Genomic DNA, 14,523 nt, shown 5'->3' with positions numbered 1-14,523 from the left:
TACAAAGACAGGTTCTTTCATAGAAAGTTGACATAAAATATGTACAATTTTAAGCAGAGCCACACTATCCTGGTGGAGAAACAGTTATTACGGACATGCTGTGAAGTGTAGATTGCCTGTGATATGAATAACATGAAGCAAATGTACTGATTTAATTGGAAGACTTTGTGTTAAAGGGAATACTAAGCCTTTTAATATGAGATCAAACGACTGGAAAACAGAGTCTTCAGGATGGGCACAGGGAGACCAGAAATTAAACCAACTCCTTTTTGTTTGTACAACACAGATTAGACAGGGAGAGCGAGAGAGGAAAAAAGAAAAACTTTGTTTGCTGCTAATGGGATTAAAGCAAGAGACTGACATCACAAAACATTTCGCAATTATTAAAGCCACAGCTGTTGCGCTTGCCATTAGAGGGAAAAGTTCAGACACTTTTCGGAGAATGCACTTCCTTGATCAGAAAGCCCCAATACATTATACGTGGTTAATACACAGCTTGTCTCGGAGGGAAATGCGCACAAAGGTCAGTCTGTTTAATGATTACTGTACTTTTCATAAGTATTAATAAGGTAAGTGATTAGGTTTTATTGTAAGCAGCCCTATGGATCCTTTATGATACAGCAGTATTGCTTGTTTCAGTGGATTAACTGCACATCCATTCAGAGGCAGATCTTTCTTTTAATGAATGTCATGTGGGCTAATGGTGGGGGTAGGGACGGTAAGGCTATAATGATGATTTCATATTGATATAATGGACTAAAGTTTTGAAGTGTAATTTGTATAAATAATATGTATATAAAACACATAGGGGGTGAAATTGGTCATCAATGGTAGCACAAACAGGAGTTTGCGAATTGGCCACCTGTTTTAGATCCTGTTCAATCTTCTTCTCTATTCAAGTCAATGGAGAAGAAATTCAGGCAGGTGTAAAATGGGAGGCTGTTTTATGCTGCTGCTGACCAATTTCACCCCCATATGTAGTTCATGCATCAATTTTGGTTAGAGTTTATGCCCAATACTTACACTGTACTATTGTGCTCCAGAGTTTGGGGTTCGGAATTTGTGCAATTCTCCCTTACCTGTTACAAGTCTAATGACAATTGTTTCAAATCACTGACTCCTTTTAAAGAGTCTGGCAAAATCTTTTCCTCTTTTCTGAACACAGCAGCACACGGTGATGTAATCACTGCTGCGGGTTTGTTTCACTCATTGTTTCTGCTGCTATTAACTGTATACCTTTAAGTAAAAACAGGCTGAAAAATCGCAATGTGAAAACTACTGCTGCTCAAATAGACCAGAGCTAAAGCAGGACCTGGCTCAGTTACCCAAGAATAACAACAGCTTGTATTTATATAGTGCCTTTAGCAGAATAAAACGTACCAAGGCTTTTCACAGGAGCATTATAAAGCAAAATTTGACACATAAGGAGAAATTAGATCAGATGACAAAAGCTTGGGCAAAGAGATAGGTTTCAAGGAACGCCATAAAGGAGGAAAGAGAGGTAGAGAGGTGTAGGGAGGGAAATTCCAGAGCTTAGGGGCTAGGCAACTGAAGGCTGCTGGAGTGATTAAAATCAGGGAAGCTCAAGAGGCCAGAATGAAGAAGCACAGATAGCTAGGCCAGTTGTCGGGCTGGAAGAGATTATAGAGATTGGGAGGGGCGAAGCCATGGAGGGACTTGAATGTGAATTTTAAAATTGAGGCATTGCTTGCCCGGAAGCCAATGTAGGTCAGCAAATACAGGGATGATGGGTGAACGGGACTTGGCACAAGTAAGGACATGGACAGCAGAGTTTTTGATAACCTCAAGTTTAAGGAGGGATGAATGTGGGAGGTTGGCCAGGAGTGCTATGGAATTGTCAAGTCTAGAGGTAACAAAGGCATGGGTGAAGGTTTCGGCAGCAGATAAGCTGAGGCAGGGGTGGAGTTAGCCGATGTTATGGAGGTGGAAATAGGCAGTCTTAGTGATGACGCAGACATGTGATTGGAAGCTCAACTTTGGGTCAAATATGACACCAAGGTTGTGAAGAGTCTGGTTTAGCATCAGACATTTGCCAACCAGAGGGATGGAATGATAGCGAGGGTCAATTGAACAACTAACCGGAGGAGGAAATTCCAAAAACATCCCCATCCTCAATGATGGAGGAGGCCAGCATGCGAATGGAAAAGACAAGGCTGAAGCATTTGCAAACATCTTCAGCCAGAAGTGCCAAGTGGATGGTCCATCTCAGCCTCTTCTTGAGGCCCCCAACATCATTGATGCCAGACTTCAGACAATTTGATTTACTTCACATGATATCAAAAAATTGGCTGAAGGTACTGAACATAGAACAAAAGAAATAGGAGCAGGAGTAGGCCATTCGGCCCCTCGCACCTGCCCTGCCATTCAATAAGATCATAGTTAATCTGATCGTGGCCTCAACACCACATTCCTGCCTGCCCACCCCCACCCCCCCAAACCCTTGACTCCCCAGTAGATCAAAAATCTGTCTAATTCAGCCTTGAATATATTCAATGACCCAGCCTCCATTGCTCTTGGGTACAGTATTCCAAAGATTAAAGACTCTGCAAGAGAAGAAATTCTTCCTCATCTCCATTTTAAATGGAGACCCCTTATTCTGAAACTGTGCCCCCTAGTTCTAGATTCCCCCACAAGGGGAAAACATCCTCTCAGCATCTACCCTGTCAATTTCCCTCAGAATCTGACACTGACATGTTTCAATAAGATCACCTCTCCATTTTCTAAACTCCAATGAGTATAGGCCCAACCTGCTCAACCTTTCCTCATAAGACAACACCTTCATCCCAGGAATCAACCTACTGAACCTTCTCTGAGTTGCCTCCAATGTAAGTTTATCCCTCCTTCAATAAGGAGATCAACACTGTACACAGCACTCTAGGTGTGTTCTTACCAATGCCCTGTACAGTTGTAGCAAGACTGCCCAACTTTTATACTCCATCTCCCTTGCAATAAAGGCCAACATTCCATTTGCCTTCCGATTTATCTGTGGTACCTCGATGCTAACTTTTTGTGATTCATGTACAAGGACACCAAGATCCCTCTGTACCACAGAATTCTGTAGTCTCTCTCTGTTTAAATAATATTCTGCTTTTCTGTTTTTCCTACATTCTACTTCATCTGCCAAATTTTTGCCCACACACTTAACCTATCTATATCCCTTTGCAGACTCTCTGTGTCCTCCTCACAACTTGCTTTCCCACCTATCTTTGTATTGTCAGCAAATCTGGCTGCAGTGCACTCTGTCCCTTCATCCAAATCATTAATATAGATTGTAAATAGTTGAGCCCCCAGCACTTAATCTCTGTGGCACTCCACTAGTTAGAGTTTGTCAACTTGAAAATGACCCATTTATCCCTGCTCTCTGTTTCTGTTAGTTAGCCAATCCTCTATCCAATCTAATATATTACCTCCAGCACTATGAGCTCTTATCTTGTCTTACCTTTTATGTAGCGCCTCATCGAATGCCTTTTGGAAATCCAAATACATGACATCTACTGGTTCCCTTTTATCCACCGTGCTTGTTACATCCTCAAAGAACTCTAATAAGTTTGCCAAACACAATTTCCCTTTCATAAAACCATGTTGACTCTGTTTGATTGTATTATGATTTTCTAAATGTCCTGCTACTATTTCCTTAATGACAGACATTAGGCTAATTGTCCTATAGTTTCCTGCTTTCTGTCTCCCTCTTTTCTTGAATAGGCGTGTACATTTGCGATTTTCCAATCCACTGGGACCTTTCCAGAATCTAGGGAATTTTGGAAGCTTACAGCCAATGCATTCACTATCTCTGCAGTTACTTCTTTTAAGACCCTAGGATGCAGGCCATCAGGTCCAGGGGACTCGTCAGCCTTTAGTCCCTAAAAAAACTTTAGTTTTCCTAGTACTTTTTCTCTAGTGATAATGATTGTTTCACGGTCCTCCCTCCCTTTTGTCCCTTGATTTTCTACTATTGTTGGGATGCTTTTAACATCTTCTGTCATAAAGATAGATACAAAATACTTATTCAAAGTCTCTGTCATTTACTTGTTTCCCATTATTAATTCCCCAGTCTCATCCTCTAAAGGACCAATGTTACTTTAGCTGCTATTTTCCTTTTTATATGTTTGTAGAACTTCTTACTATCTGTTTTTTATATTTCTTGCTAGTTTTTATATTTCTTGCTAGTTTGCTCTCATATTCTAATTTCTCCCTCATTATTTTTTTTCATCCTTTTCTGGTTTCTAAAATTTTCGCAATCTTCTGGCCTACCATTAATCTTCTCAGCATTGTACGCCTTTTTATAACTTGATACCATACTTAACTTCCTTAATTAGTCAAGGATGGTTCGTCCTTTTCGTAGAGTTTTTCTTTCTCAATGGAATGTATCTTTGTTGAGAGTTATGAAATATCTTCTTAAAAGTCTGCCACTGCTTATCTACTGTTACGACCAGGTGCGAAAGAGGTCTAGGGTTCCCTTTCAGCCTTCACCTGGTGTTACTGTAACAGGGTTTTATTTTTAAACACACCATGTTTTTAGCTTCCCCTTGGTGAATCATTGTTCACCACTTTCCAATTATAAGGTAAAGAAATGAGCACAAACAGGCTTTCTTATGTTTAAAGAAGAAAGGTGAAATTTTATTTAACTTAAACTTAAATTCTAATTCGGTTGATGCCTACAGATACACGATGCACCCACGCTAGCATGCATACGCGATACACACATGCAAATAGAACCAGAAAAGAGCAGAAAAAAAATTAAAGTGGAAAGATTTGAGGCAATATCTGAAGAGTTGTTGTTACTTCAAGCTCACTGTAGTCCTTGATTGTAGGTAGGTCTTGCTTTTCATTGGGGCCCAGTATTCTTCATAAACCTTGTTCACTGTAGGAGACTTTTCTCTCTGGGTTCATGGGTCTTCAGTTAGTTTTTGGAGTTCCAGGAGAAAGAGATGGGAGCAGACAGGAGAGGAGGTCTGCTTCAGTCCAGCAGCAAAGAGCTTTCTGCCAGTTCAAACAGTGTCTCCACAATTTAAAACTTCCCAAGTTGGCTAGCAGGGTAGTCACGTGACTGGTATAACCACTTCTGACTTTGTGTATTGGGTAGGTCAGGGAATGGTCCTTTGTCTCCAAATACTGTCTGTTAATATGCAAAAATGTCTTTCCAGCCAGGGGCTTGGCAACCCCTTGTATCAGGCCTTCTCTTCTTCCCAGCAACAATTTGAAATTCAGTGCCCATGTGGTGAAATTAATATGCCTCATTCTTGCTAGGTAGGGGCCTATGTGACACGATCGTCTTACCTTTTAACCTATTTTCCCAATCAACTTTAGCTAGCTCTGTCTTCATGCCTTTGTAATTGTCTTTATTTAAGTTTAAGACTCTAGTTTCAGATCCAAGTTTCTGACCCTCAAACTGAATGTGAAATTCTATCACATGATGATCACTCTTCCCTAGAGGATCCTTTACTATGAGATAATTAATTAATCCTGTTTCATCGCACATTACCAGGTCTAAAATAGCCTGTTCCCTGGTTTGTTTCACAACGTATTGTTCTAAGAAACTGTCCTGAATACACTTTAAGAACTCATTCTCAAGGCTACCTTTGCCAATTTGATTTTTACAATCTATAAGAAGATTAAAATCAGCCAAGATTATTGCAGTGCCTTTCTTTTGTTATGGACAGGTGGTAAGGTGTGTGTGTGGTTCCCACTGTTCAGCTCCCAACTGACCACAATCGTGTTTTGTTTAAAATGATGAGTTTACTTGCCAACTAAACAGACAATGACAGGTTTTCTTGTAGGTTTAAAACAGAGGATTAACTATTTATTGAACAATATTAATTCCCCAAAATGTTCACAACACCACTCACGCACACATTCACCCTCACATGTACTCTCAAAAGAAGATAGTTAGAAGGCAAGGGATAAGGGTTCAAGGTGTGTTCATAGTTTATGGTAAACGTATTGAATCTTCTAAGTCGAGCAGTCTGTTTTAAAGATGCAGGCCTGGGTTGTTTGTAGTCTTCACTTGTTGAGATGTTGTAGATTTCTAGTGGTTAAGATTTCAGATTAGAGATGACAGGTCACTTTCAGCTCTTTGCTGCAGCAAGTTGAAGTGTAGAATTAGCAGCAGGGCTCCTTCCTTGCCTGGCTGGACTGCTTCTCTGTGATGTTCTTGTGATCGCTTTCTCTCTCTTCCCCCCCCCCCCCCACTCCTGCCTCCTCTCTCTCGCTCTTCAGAGGATTACTTTTTAAGGTCACTATTCATCATTAGCATTTCTGGTACCTGACACATGGTTTCCCTTCCCTGGTGTGACCACACAATAGACCAGGATGTGGAATCCATGGCCATCCATGGATTAAAGTCTGGATGATTGTGATTCTATTATGATGTGGATACTTCACACCTTCTTTGTTTCAGAAGAACCCATTCAATTCAGGAATGTCTCTTGATGGTTTCATGATGGGTGTAATTGACACCTATTATCCTGGAATGTGTCCTTTTATTCTTAACAGACAGTGAGGCAGTTCTCAAATACACAGGCCAGGTCATCTGACCCTAGAGTGTAGCTACTGTTAGGGTGGCATATAAACTACTCCCACCAATGTCTTTCTCTTGCTATTTCTTACCTCCACCCAAACTGATTCTCCATTTTGATCTTCTCCACCTTCTGAGCCAAATCCATTTCTCACGTCTATACTGATCTCATTGTTTATTAACAGAGCTACCCCACCTCCTTTTCCTTTCTTCTTATCCTTCTGAAATTTCAAATATCCTTGAATATTCAGTTCCCACCCTTGGTCATCTTGCAACCACATTTTTGTAATGACTATCAGAACATACCCATTTATTTCTATTTGTGCCATCAATTCATCTGTTTTGTTATGAATGCTGTGTTCATTGAGATAAAGAGCCTTTAATTCTATCTTTTTACCATTTTTCCCTACTCTGACTCTATTTGCTGGTGCACGCTTATATTTGTACGCTCCGTCACTTCCTACCACACTCTGTTTGTCATTACCCATATCGCTACCCTGCAGTATTGCCTTGTCATTTCTCTTTAACTTTATAAATTCCCCCTCACCTGAATCCTCCCCCCACTATTTAGTTTAAAGCCCTCTCAATAGCCCATGCTATTTAATTTGCCAGGACTTTGGTCCCAGCTCATCCCTCTCTACAGCCCTAGATTCATCAGGACACTGGTCCCAGCGCGATTTTGATGAAGTGTGTCCCAGTGGAACAGCTCCCTCTTTCCACAGTACTTTTTGTGGTGCAGCCAGATCTGGCGAAACCACTTGTTCACCTTATCCGTTCAAGTCTGCACCCCTTGGACTTAAAGGAGTAGAGATGAGGGCCATACCAGGGGAATGGCCGGGGTATGGCAGAGCAATGATTTTATTGGGGACAAGAGTCTCAAAGATAGAAGTGAGGGTGGGGTTGAGCAAATCAGTAGCTGCAGAAATGTTGCAGTGTTTAGAGGGCCAAAGGCTAGACAGTTGGGATTTTGAAAGTGCAGTTGTAAGTGAGGGATAGATTTTTCCAGGGACGGACACAGAAGGAGGTAGGGTTGGAAGTGGTAGGGGGATGTAGGTAGAGTGTCATGCAAGGAAATGATCAGAGATGACCTTATCTGTGTGAGATGGCAAAGTCAAATAGGTGGCTGTGAATATGGGGGTGGAGTGGGGTTGTTTGCATGGAGGGAGAGATTAAGGGAGGATAAAAGGGCTGTGAACTCAGGAGAGATAAGCATGATGAGCTGCAATGGAGGTTGAAATCACTGAGGATGAGAAGTCGTTCGGTGCAGAAAGAGAGGAAAGAAGTTATGATTTGTCAGTGAAATTTTTTTTTATCGTACTTGGATGGGCGGTAGAGAACGAAAATATTGAATGAGATGTGAGAAGGGGTGGAACAAGGTGAGATGCTTAAAGGAGCAGAATGTGCCAAAGGAGTAGGGGGAAAGGTCAAGGTGTGATTTGGTGATAACAGTCACACTGCCACCATGATAGTCTTGGCAAGGCGAGTGGTGGAAGGTACATTTAGGTGGGGAGGATTCATTTAGAGGGAAGGTGTCATCGCCCCTCAGCCAGGTTTCCGCTAAGGCCATGATGTCGATGCAATCATTCACAATAAGTTAATGGATGGCAAGGGCCTTGTTCACAGGGGAGATACATAAAGGGGCGGTGAGAGCTGATGCACTGGCAGAGTCTACAGAGTCAGCAATGGGAACAGTGAGTTGGATGGGAAGGAGGTTGGCAAGATTAGCCCCCCCAGCAGATGCACTGGGCAGGTAGTTCGGCGAGGTAGTAAATGGGGCAATTACAGTTGCTGCTTGCTAGCACCGAGTGCCTCAGTGCGCCCTTCAGAGGATGTCATGGGAGACGCAGAGGGAAGCTGTAGGTTTATCTAAGAGGGAGCCAAGCTGAGACGGCAGCAGGAGTACAGGAAGCTTGAGGAGTACTGAAGGGTTGGGGTAGGGAATTGGGAGGCTAGAGTACCTGAGAGGGGAGAAGTGAAAGAAGGCACGATAGAAGAGAAGGGCCTAGGAGGGGTAAAGAGAAAAGAAGTTTAAAAAAAAAGGAGAAAAAAATGGAAGGTGGGTGATGGGTTTGGGTCTGGAGTTGCACGGGAATGGATACAGAACATTCAAATTACATAGGCCCGGTTACGTAACAGTTATTAGGGTATATAAAAACTTGATGGTAAACAGGAAATAGATAGGAGACAATAGGAGGGAGTTCAGAGTTAGAGTCAGAGGGCCTGTATTGGGATAATGTTGATGTTGGTAGAGTGGAGTCAACATGGAGCATTGACAAACTACTGTCAGAATTCAGAGACAGGTGAGGCGAGTGAGGTCCAGAAGCTATTTGAGCGTAGAGTTTCGGAGGTAGCACTATTGGAGGTATTTCCATGGGAATAAAAATTCTGGAGGTGTACAGAATCAGTTGCAGGATCAGGGGGATGATGGCGAAGTTGGAGGACACCTTAAAATCCAGAAGCTACAGCAGTTTATTCTTCAGCCCAGGTGTGTGATTTTCTTGATCTAGAACAGACTGAAGCTGAAAAGCCAGTATGACCAGTGGCCAATCACAGGCTCAGCAGGTGACCAAAGTTCCTTAGTCACAGCAGTGGTAGGGGAAGGGCTGTAAACTGTTCAAAGTTACTTTGACTATTGTAAAAGAGCAACAGATGAGAGGCAGAAACTGAGTCATACAGAGTAGCAAATGTAGTTCAACATAGAAGTGTGATCTTGATATCCAGAGGAATCCAGGAATTTGGAAGCTGAGTTTGAGTGATGATCCAAACCCTAATTTTTTTCCAGATCTGGTGTCTGACAGCATTTCAGGGCAGGCCCTTCAAATCACTGATGTAGTTTTAAATGCTGAAGATTGTGTTTTTGATACAAGCAAATTGAAATGTCCCGAGGCTCCCTTGTTGGCTCAGGTGCTTAAGGCAGTGAGTGGTGGAGCCATACAAACTAGGAGCATCCCATGTTCTATCCCTGGTCTTTGCTGAGTCAGCTGATCTCAGTAAGAATGCAGGTTAGCCTCAGTACCACTAGATTAAGGCGGGGAAAATTAGCCAAAGTTCTCACCCCTAACCGATATGTAGTGACTGATGCTGCAGAGTGTGAGAGTGAGGAATGAATTGGGTTTGGCTGTAATGCTACCCACAGTTAATAGTCTGCAGATGCTTGTTGAGTAGGCTTACACGTTAGGTTGGGTACTTGAATGAGGTATCAGAGGGTTACCTGTCCCCAAGGAACCGCAGCCTAGAAATCGGTCTGCTGGTGCAAACAATCTCTGCACTGGAATGGGTAGGTCCATGGCCCACTCAATATTTGGTTTTGAGCCTCATTTACATTAAAACGAGCTGCAGACACCTTCTGAACCTTCACAGGCAGCTCTCTGGTTAAGGCTTCAGATCTCCTTCCCATCCTTATTCCTGGATCCTTACTCTGACACCCAACATGCTGAGCTCCTGAACATCTTTGGCCCAACAGTTGAGCCTAACTGCTTCATCTGCCTCATTCACTTTCACTCCCCCCAGCTCATATCAGCGTAATTTCTTCTATCAGACCCACGGCTTAGAATCATAGAATCATTGAATGGTTACAGCACAGAAGGAGGCTATTTGGCCCATCATGTCTGTGCCGGGTCTCTGCAAGAGCAACTGACCTAGTCCTACTCCCGCTGCCTTTTCCCCACATCTCTGCAATTTTTTCTCTTCAGATAGTTATCCAATTCTCTTTTGAAGACCTCAATTGAATCTGCCTTCACCACACTCGCAGGCAGTGCATTCCAGACCTTAGTCACTCACTGCGTAAAAAAGTTTTTCCTCATGTCGCTGTTGCTTCTTTTGCCAGTCACCTTAAATCAGTGACCTTGTGTTCTGGATCCTTCAGCCCATGAGAACAATTTCTCCCAATCTATTCTGTCCAGACCCCTCATGATTTTGAACACCTCTATCAAATCTCCTCTTAATCTTCTCTTCTCCAAGGAGAACAGACCCAGCTTCTACAACCTATCCATGTAACTGAAGCTCCTCATCCCTGGAACCATTCTCAAGAATCTTTTCTGCACCCTCTTGAATGTCTTAACATCCTTCCGAAAGTGTGGTACCTAGAACTGGACACAATACTCCATTTGAGGCCGAACCAGTGTCGTATACAGGTTTATTATAACTTCCTTGTTTTTGCACTCAGTGCCCCTAATTCTAAAGCCCAGGATCCCATATGCTTTATTAACCAATTCCTCAACCTGCCCTGCAACCTTCAATGATTTGTGCACATATACCCCCAGGTCTCTCTGCTCATGCACCCTCTTTAGAATTGTAACCTTTATTTTATATTGCCTCTCCTCACTCTTCCTACCAAAATGAATCACTTTACACTTTTTTACATTAAATTTCATCTGCCAATTGTCTGCCCATTCCACCAGCCTGTCGATGTCCTCTTGAAGTTTATCATTATCCTCCTCACAGATCACAATACTTCCAAGTTTTGTGTCATCTGCAAATTTTGAAATTGTGCCATGTAAACACAAGTCTAGGTTATTAATATATATCAAGAAAAGCAGGGGTCCTAACACCAGCCCCTGGGGAACCCCACTATATACCTTTCTCCAGTTCGAAAAACAACTGTTCGCAGCTACTGTCTGTTTCCTGTCACTCAGCCAATTTCATATCCATGCTGCTACTGTCCTTTTTATTCCATGGGCTCTACATTTGCTGACAAATGTGGCACTTTATCTAATGCCTTATGGAAGTCCACGTACACCACAAAAACCACATTACCCTCATCAATCCTCTCTGTTACCTCATCAAAACACTCAAGCAAGTTAGTTAAACAAGATTTACCCTTAACAAATCTATGCTGGCTTTCCTTAATTAATCCACATTTGTCCAAGTGACTATTAATTTTGTTCCCAATTATTGTTTCTAAAAGCTTTCCTACCACCAAGGTTAAACTGACTGGCCTGTAGTTGCTGGACTTATCTTTACACCATTTTTGAACAAGGGTATGACATTTGCTGTTCTCTAGTCCTTTAGCACCACCCCTGTATTTAAGGAGGATTAGAAGATTATGGCCTGTGCCTCCAGAATTTCCACCCTTAGTCTCCTTGGATGCATCTCATCTGGTCCCGTTGACCTATCAATTTTAAGTACAGCCAGTCCATCTCATACCTCCTCTTTATCAACTTTTAGCCCATTCAGTGTCTCAACTACCTCCTCTTTCACTATGACTTGGGCAATAACTTCTTCCTTAGTAAAGACATGTCCTCCATCTCCATGCGTAAATCCCCTTTTAGGTCCTTAAGCGTCCACACTTCTCCTTTTACTATTTTGCAATTTATGTACCTATAGAAAACTTTTAGATTCCCTTTTAAGTTAGCCGCAAGTCTCTTCTCATACTCTGTCTTTGCTTCTCTTATTTGTTTTTTTCCACTTCACCTCTGAACCTTCTATATTCAGCCTGGTTCTCAATTGTATTATCCACTTGACATCTGTCATATTCATCCTGCTTCATCTATTCTCTACTGTCATCCAGGAGGGCAGTTAAGAGTCAACACATTGCTGTAGATCGGAAGTCACATGTAGGCCAAACTGGGTGAGATTTCCTCTCAAAAAGGGCATTCGTGAACGAGATAGGCTTTTTAAAAAAAATCACAACCCAGTAGTTTCATGATTATTGTTAATTAAATTGGCATTGTACTCCAAATTAATTATTTGAATTAAATTCTCCCAGCTGCCGTTGTAGGATTTGAACTCATGTTACCAGATCATTAGTCCAGACCTCTGCATTACTAGTCCAGTAACATTATGACTATGCTACTATCCCCCTGCCACAATCTCCTGATAATTTGCCAACCCAGCTTCTCACCATTTGGCTTTTTTGTTGGAGATAATTTACATATGATATGAATACATTAGACAATCTGCTGCAATAAATTTGTGCAGAACATATTTGCCTCTAATTAAGTGTGACAGAGATTGTCCGATGAGGAACAGGAAATGCCAGTTTCTGTACTATTTTAATACTGTTGTACAGATAGATTTTGTGGCCTAGAAATTTGATGACATGTTTTCAGATGCAAACGCCTAAGCATCCAACATAGCGGGCATGGTGTACATGTTCATTACACACTGGAAGAGCATGCCTTCCATATTGGTGAAGGCAGAAAAAGAAGTGTCCAGGGTACATGCCTGAAACAGTCATTGGGTCTTTGAATCTGTTACTGAGCCAGCTGCATTCAGGTAAATGTGGTCTGCGTGCAGCCTAACCAACAGTCCTTGAAGGGACTGCAGGAGGACACCAGAAAAAAGATAAGTCTTTAAAGAAATACATGCCTGAATATGGAGCCATGAGGAGCAGGAGTGCTCCTCCTGGAACCACAGCAGTCCCAAAGACCATTGCTGGCCCTTGCTTGCTTTGCTTTCTTCCTTCCGCTTGCTTCCCTACCTCTCCAAAGGCATACCTTAGAGCATCTATCCACGGCTCAAAATTGAATTCCTTTGCTGGCGAGCTGCCTGGGAATGCCCAGCATATGCCTGCTGCTCGCTGACATCATGCGAATGAGGCCCGAAGCCCAAAATTAGGTGTGGCTCAGGCCTATCCATTCTGATACAGGGAATGTTCTTTTGCACCCGGTTTGCATTGAAAGGTTGGCATGAACCAATTTCTAGGATGATATACATTAAAACTCTTGCATATGATACAGAATAACATGGCAGGCACATGTCTTCCCCTTTCCCTCAATGCTGACAGACATCAGGAATCTACTCAGCAAAGGTCTCAGTTTTATCCCCTTACGCCCCCACCTCAATGAATTTCGCGCTCGGCATGACGTTGAGCTCTTCTTCCGTCGCCTCCGCCTCCGGGCTCACTTCTTTGACCAGGAGTCCTCCCCCCAACCAGCAGACCCATTCACCCGCCTCCAGCATTCTCCCTCTACCTAGACCCCTCCCCCTGGCCCCTTAGCTCCTCTTGATCTCTTCATTGAAAAACCTATCTAGACTCTATCTTTTCTCCACTGGTCCAGTCTCTTCCCACCTACATCCGTGACTCTTCTGACGCCCTACGTCATTTTGACAATTTCCAGTTTCCTGGTCCCAACCGCCTCCTCTTCACTATGGACGTCCAATCGCTCTACACCTCCATCGCCCACCAGGATGGTTTGAGGGCTCTCTGCTTCTTCCTGGAACAGAGGCCCAACCAGTCCCCATCCACCACCACCCTCCTCCGCTTGGCTGAACTTGTTCTCACATTGAACAACTTCTCCTTCAACTCCACGCACTTCCTTCAAGTAAAAGGTGTTGCTATGGGTACCCGCATGGGTCCTAGTTATGCCTGTCTTTTTGTGGGATATGTCGAGCATTCTTTGTTCCAGTCCTACTCAGGCCCCCTCCCCCAACTCTTTTTCCGGTACATCGATGACTGTATCGGTGCCGTTTCCTGCTCCCGCCCCGAACTGGAAAACTTTATCAACTTTGCTTCCAATTTCCACCCTTCTCTCACCTTTACATGGTCCATCTCTGACACTTCCCTTCCCTTCCTCAACTTCTCTGTCCCCATCTCTGGGGATAGGTTGTCTACTAATATCCATTATAAGCCCACCGACTCCCACAGCTACCTCGACTACACTTCTTCACACCCTACCTCCTGTAAGGACTCCATTCCATTCTCCCAGTTTCTCCGTCTCTGACGCATCTGCTCTGATGATGCTACCTTCCATGACGGTGCTTCTGATATGACTTCCTTTTTCCTCAACCGAGGATTTCCCCCCACTGTGGTTGACAGGGCCCTCAACCGTGTCCGGCCCATTCCCCGCACCTCTACCCTCACCCCTGCCCCTCCCTCCCAGAACCGTGACAGGGTTCCCCTTGTCCTCACTTTTCACCCCAGCAGCCTCCATATCCAAAGGATCATCCTCCGCCATTTCCGCCACCTCCAGCGTGATGCCATTACCAGTCGCATCTTCCCCTCCCTTCCCCTGTCAGCATTCCGAAGGGATCGTTCCCTCTGCGAC

At 43.3% G+C, this 14,523-nt stretch overlaps 1 protein-coding gene across 1 annotated transcript in view; it reads left to right on the top strand.

The window, feature by feature from the left end:
• The first annotated feature begins 448 nt into the window (after positions 1-448).
• Positions 449-14,523, top strand: part of LOC137355407 (reelin domain-containing protein 1-like) — a 77,669-nt gene continuing 63,594 nt past the window's right edge. Inside the window, exon 1 of the mRNA XM_068020481.1 lies at positions 449-523. Within this exon, the coding sequence (XP_067876582.1) occupies positions 512-523 (12 nt within the window). The 5' untranslated portion in view covers positions 449-511. The remainder of the gene's footprint in view (positions 524-14,523) is intronic.

Source organism: Heterodontus francisci, chromosome 1 (assembly GCF_036365525.1).
Source record: "Heterodontus francisci isolate sHetFra1 chromosome 1, sHetFra1.hap1, whole genome shotgun sequence".
In the NCBI taxonomy this organism is placed as follows: Eukaryota; Metazoa; Chordata; class Chondrichthyes; order Heterodontiformes; family Heterodontidae; genus Heterodontus; species Heterodontus francisci.
This window is presented reverse-complemented; position numbering and strand designations above follow the sequence as displayed.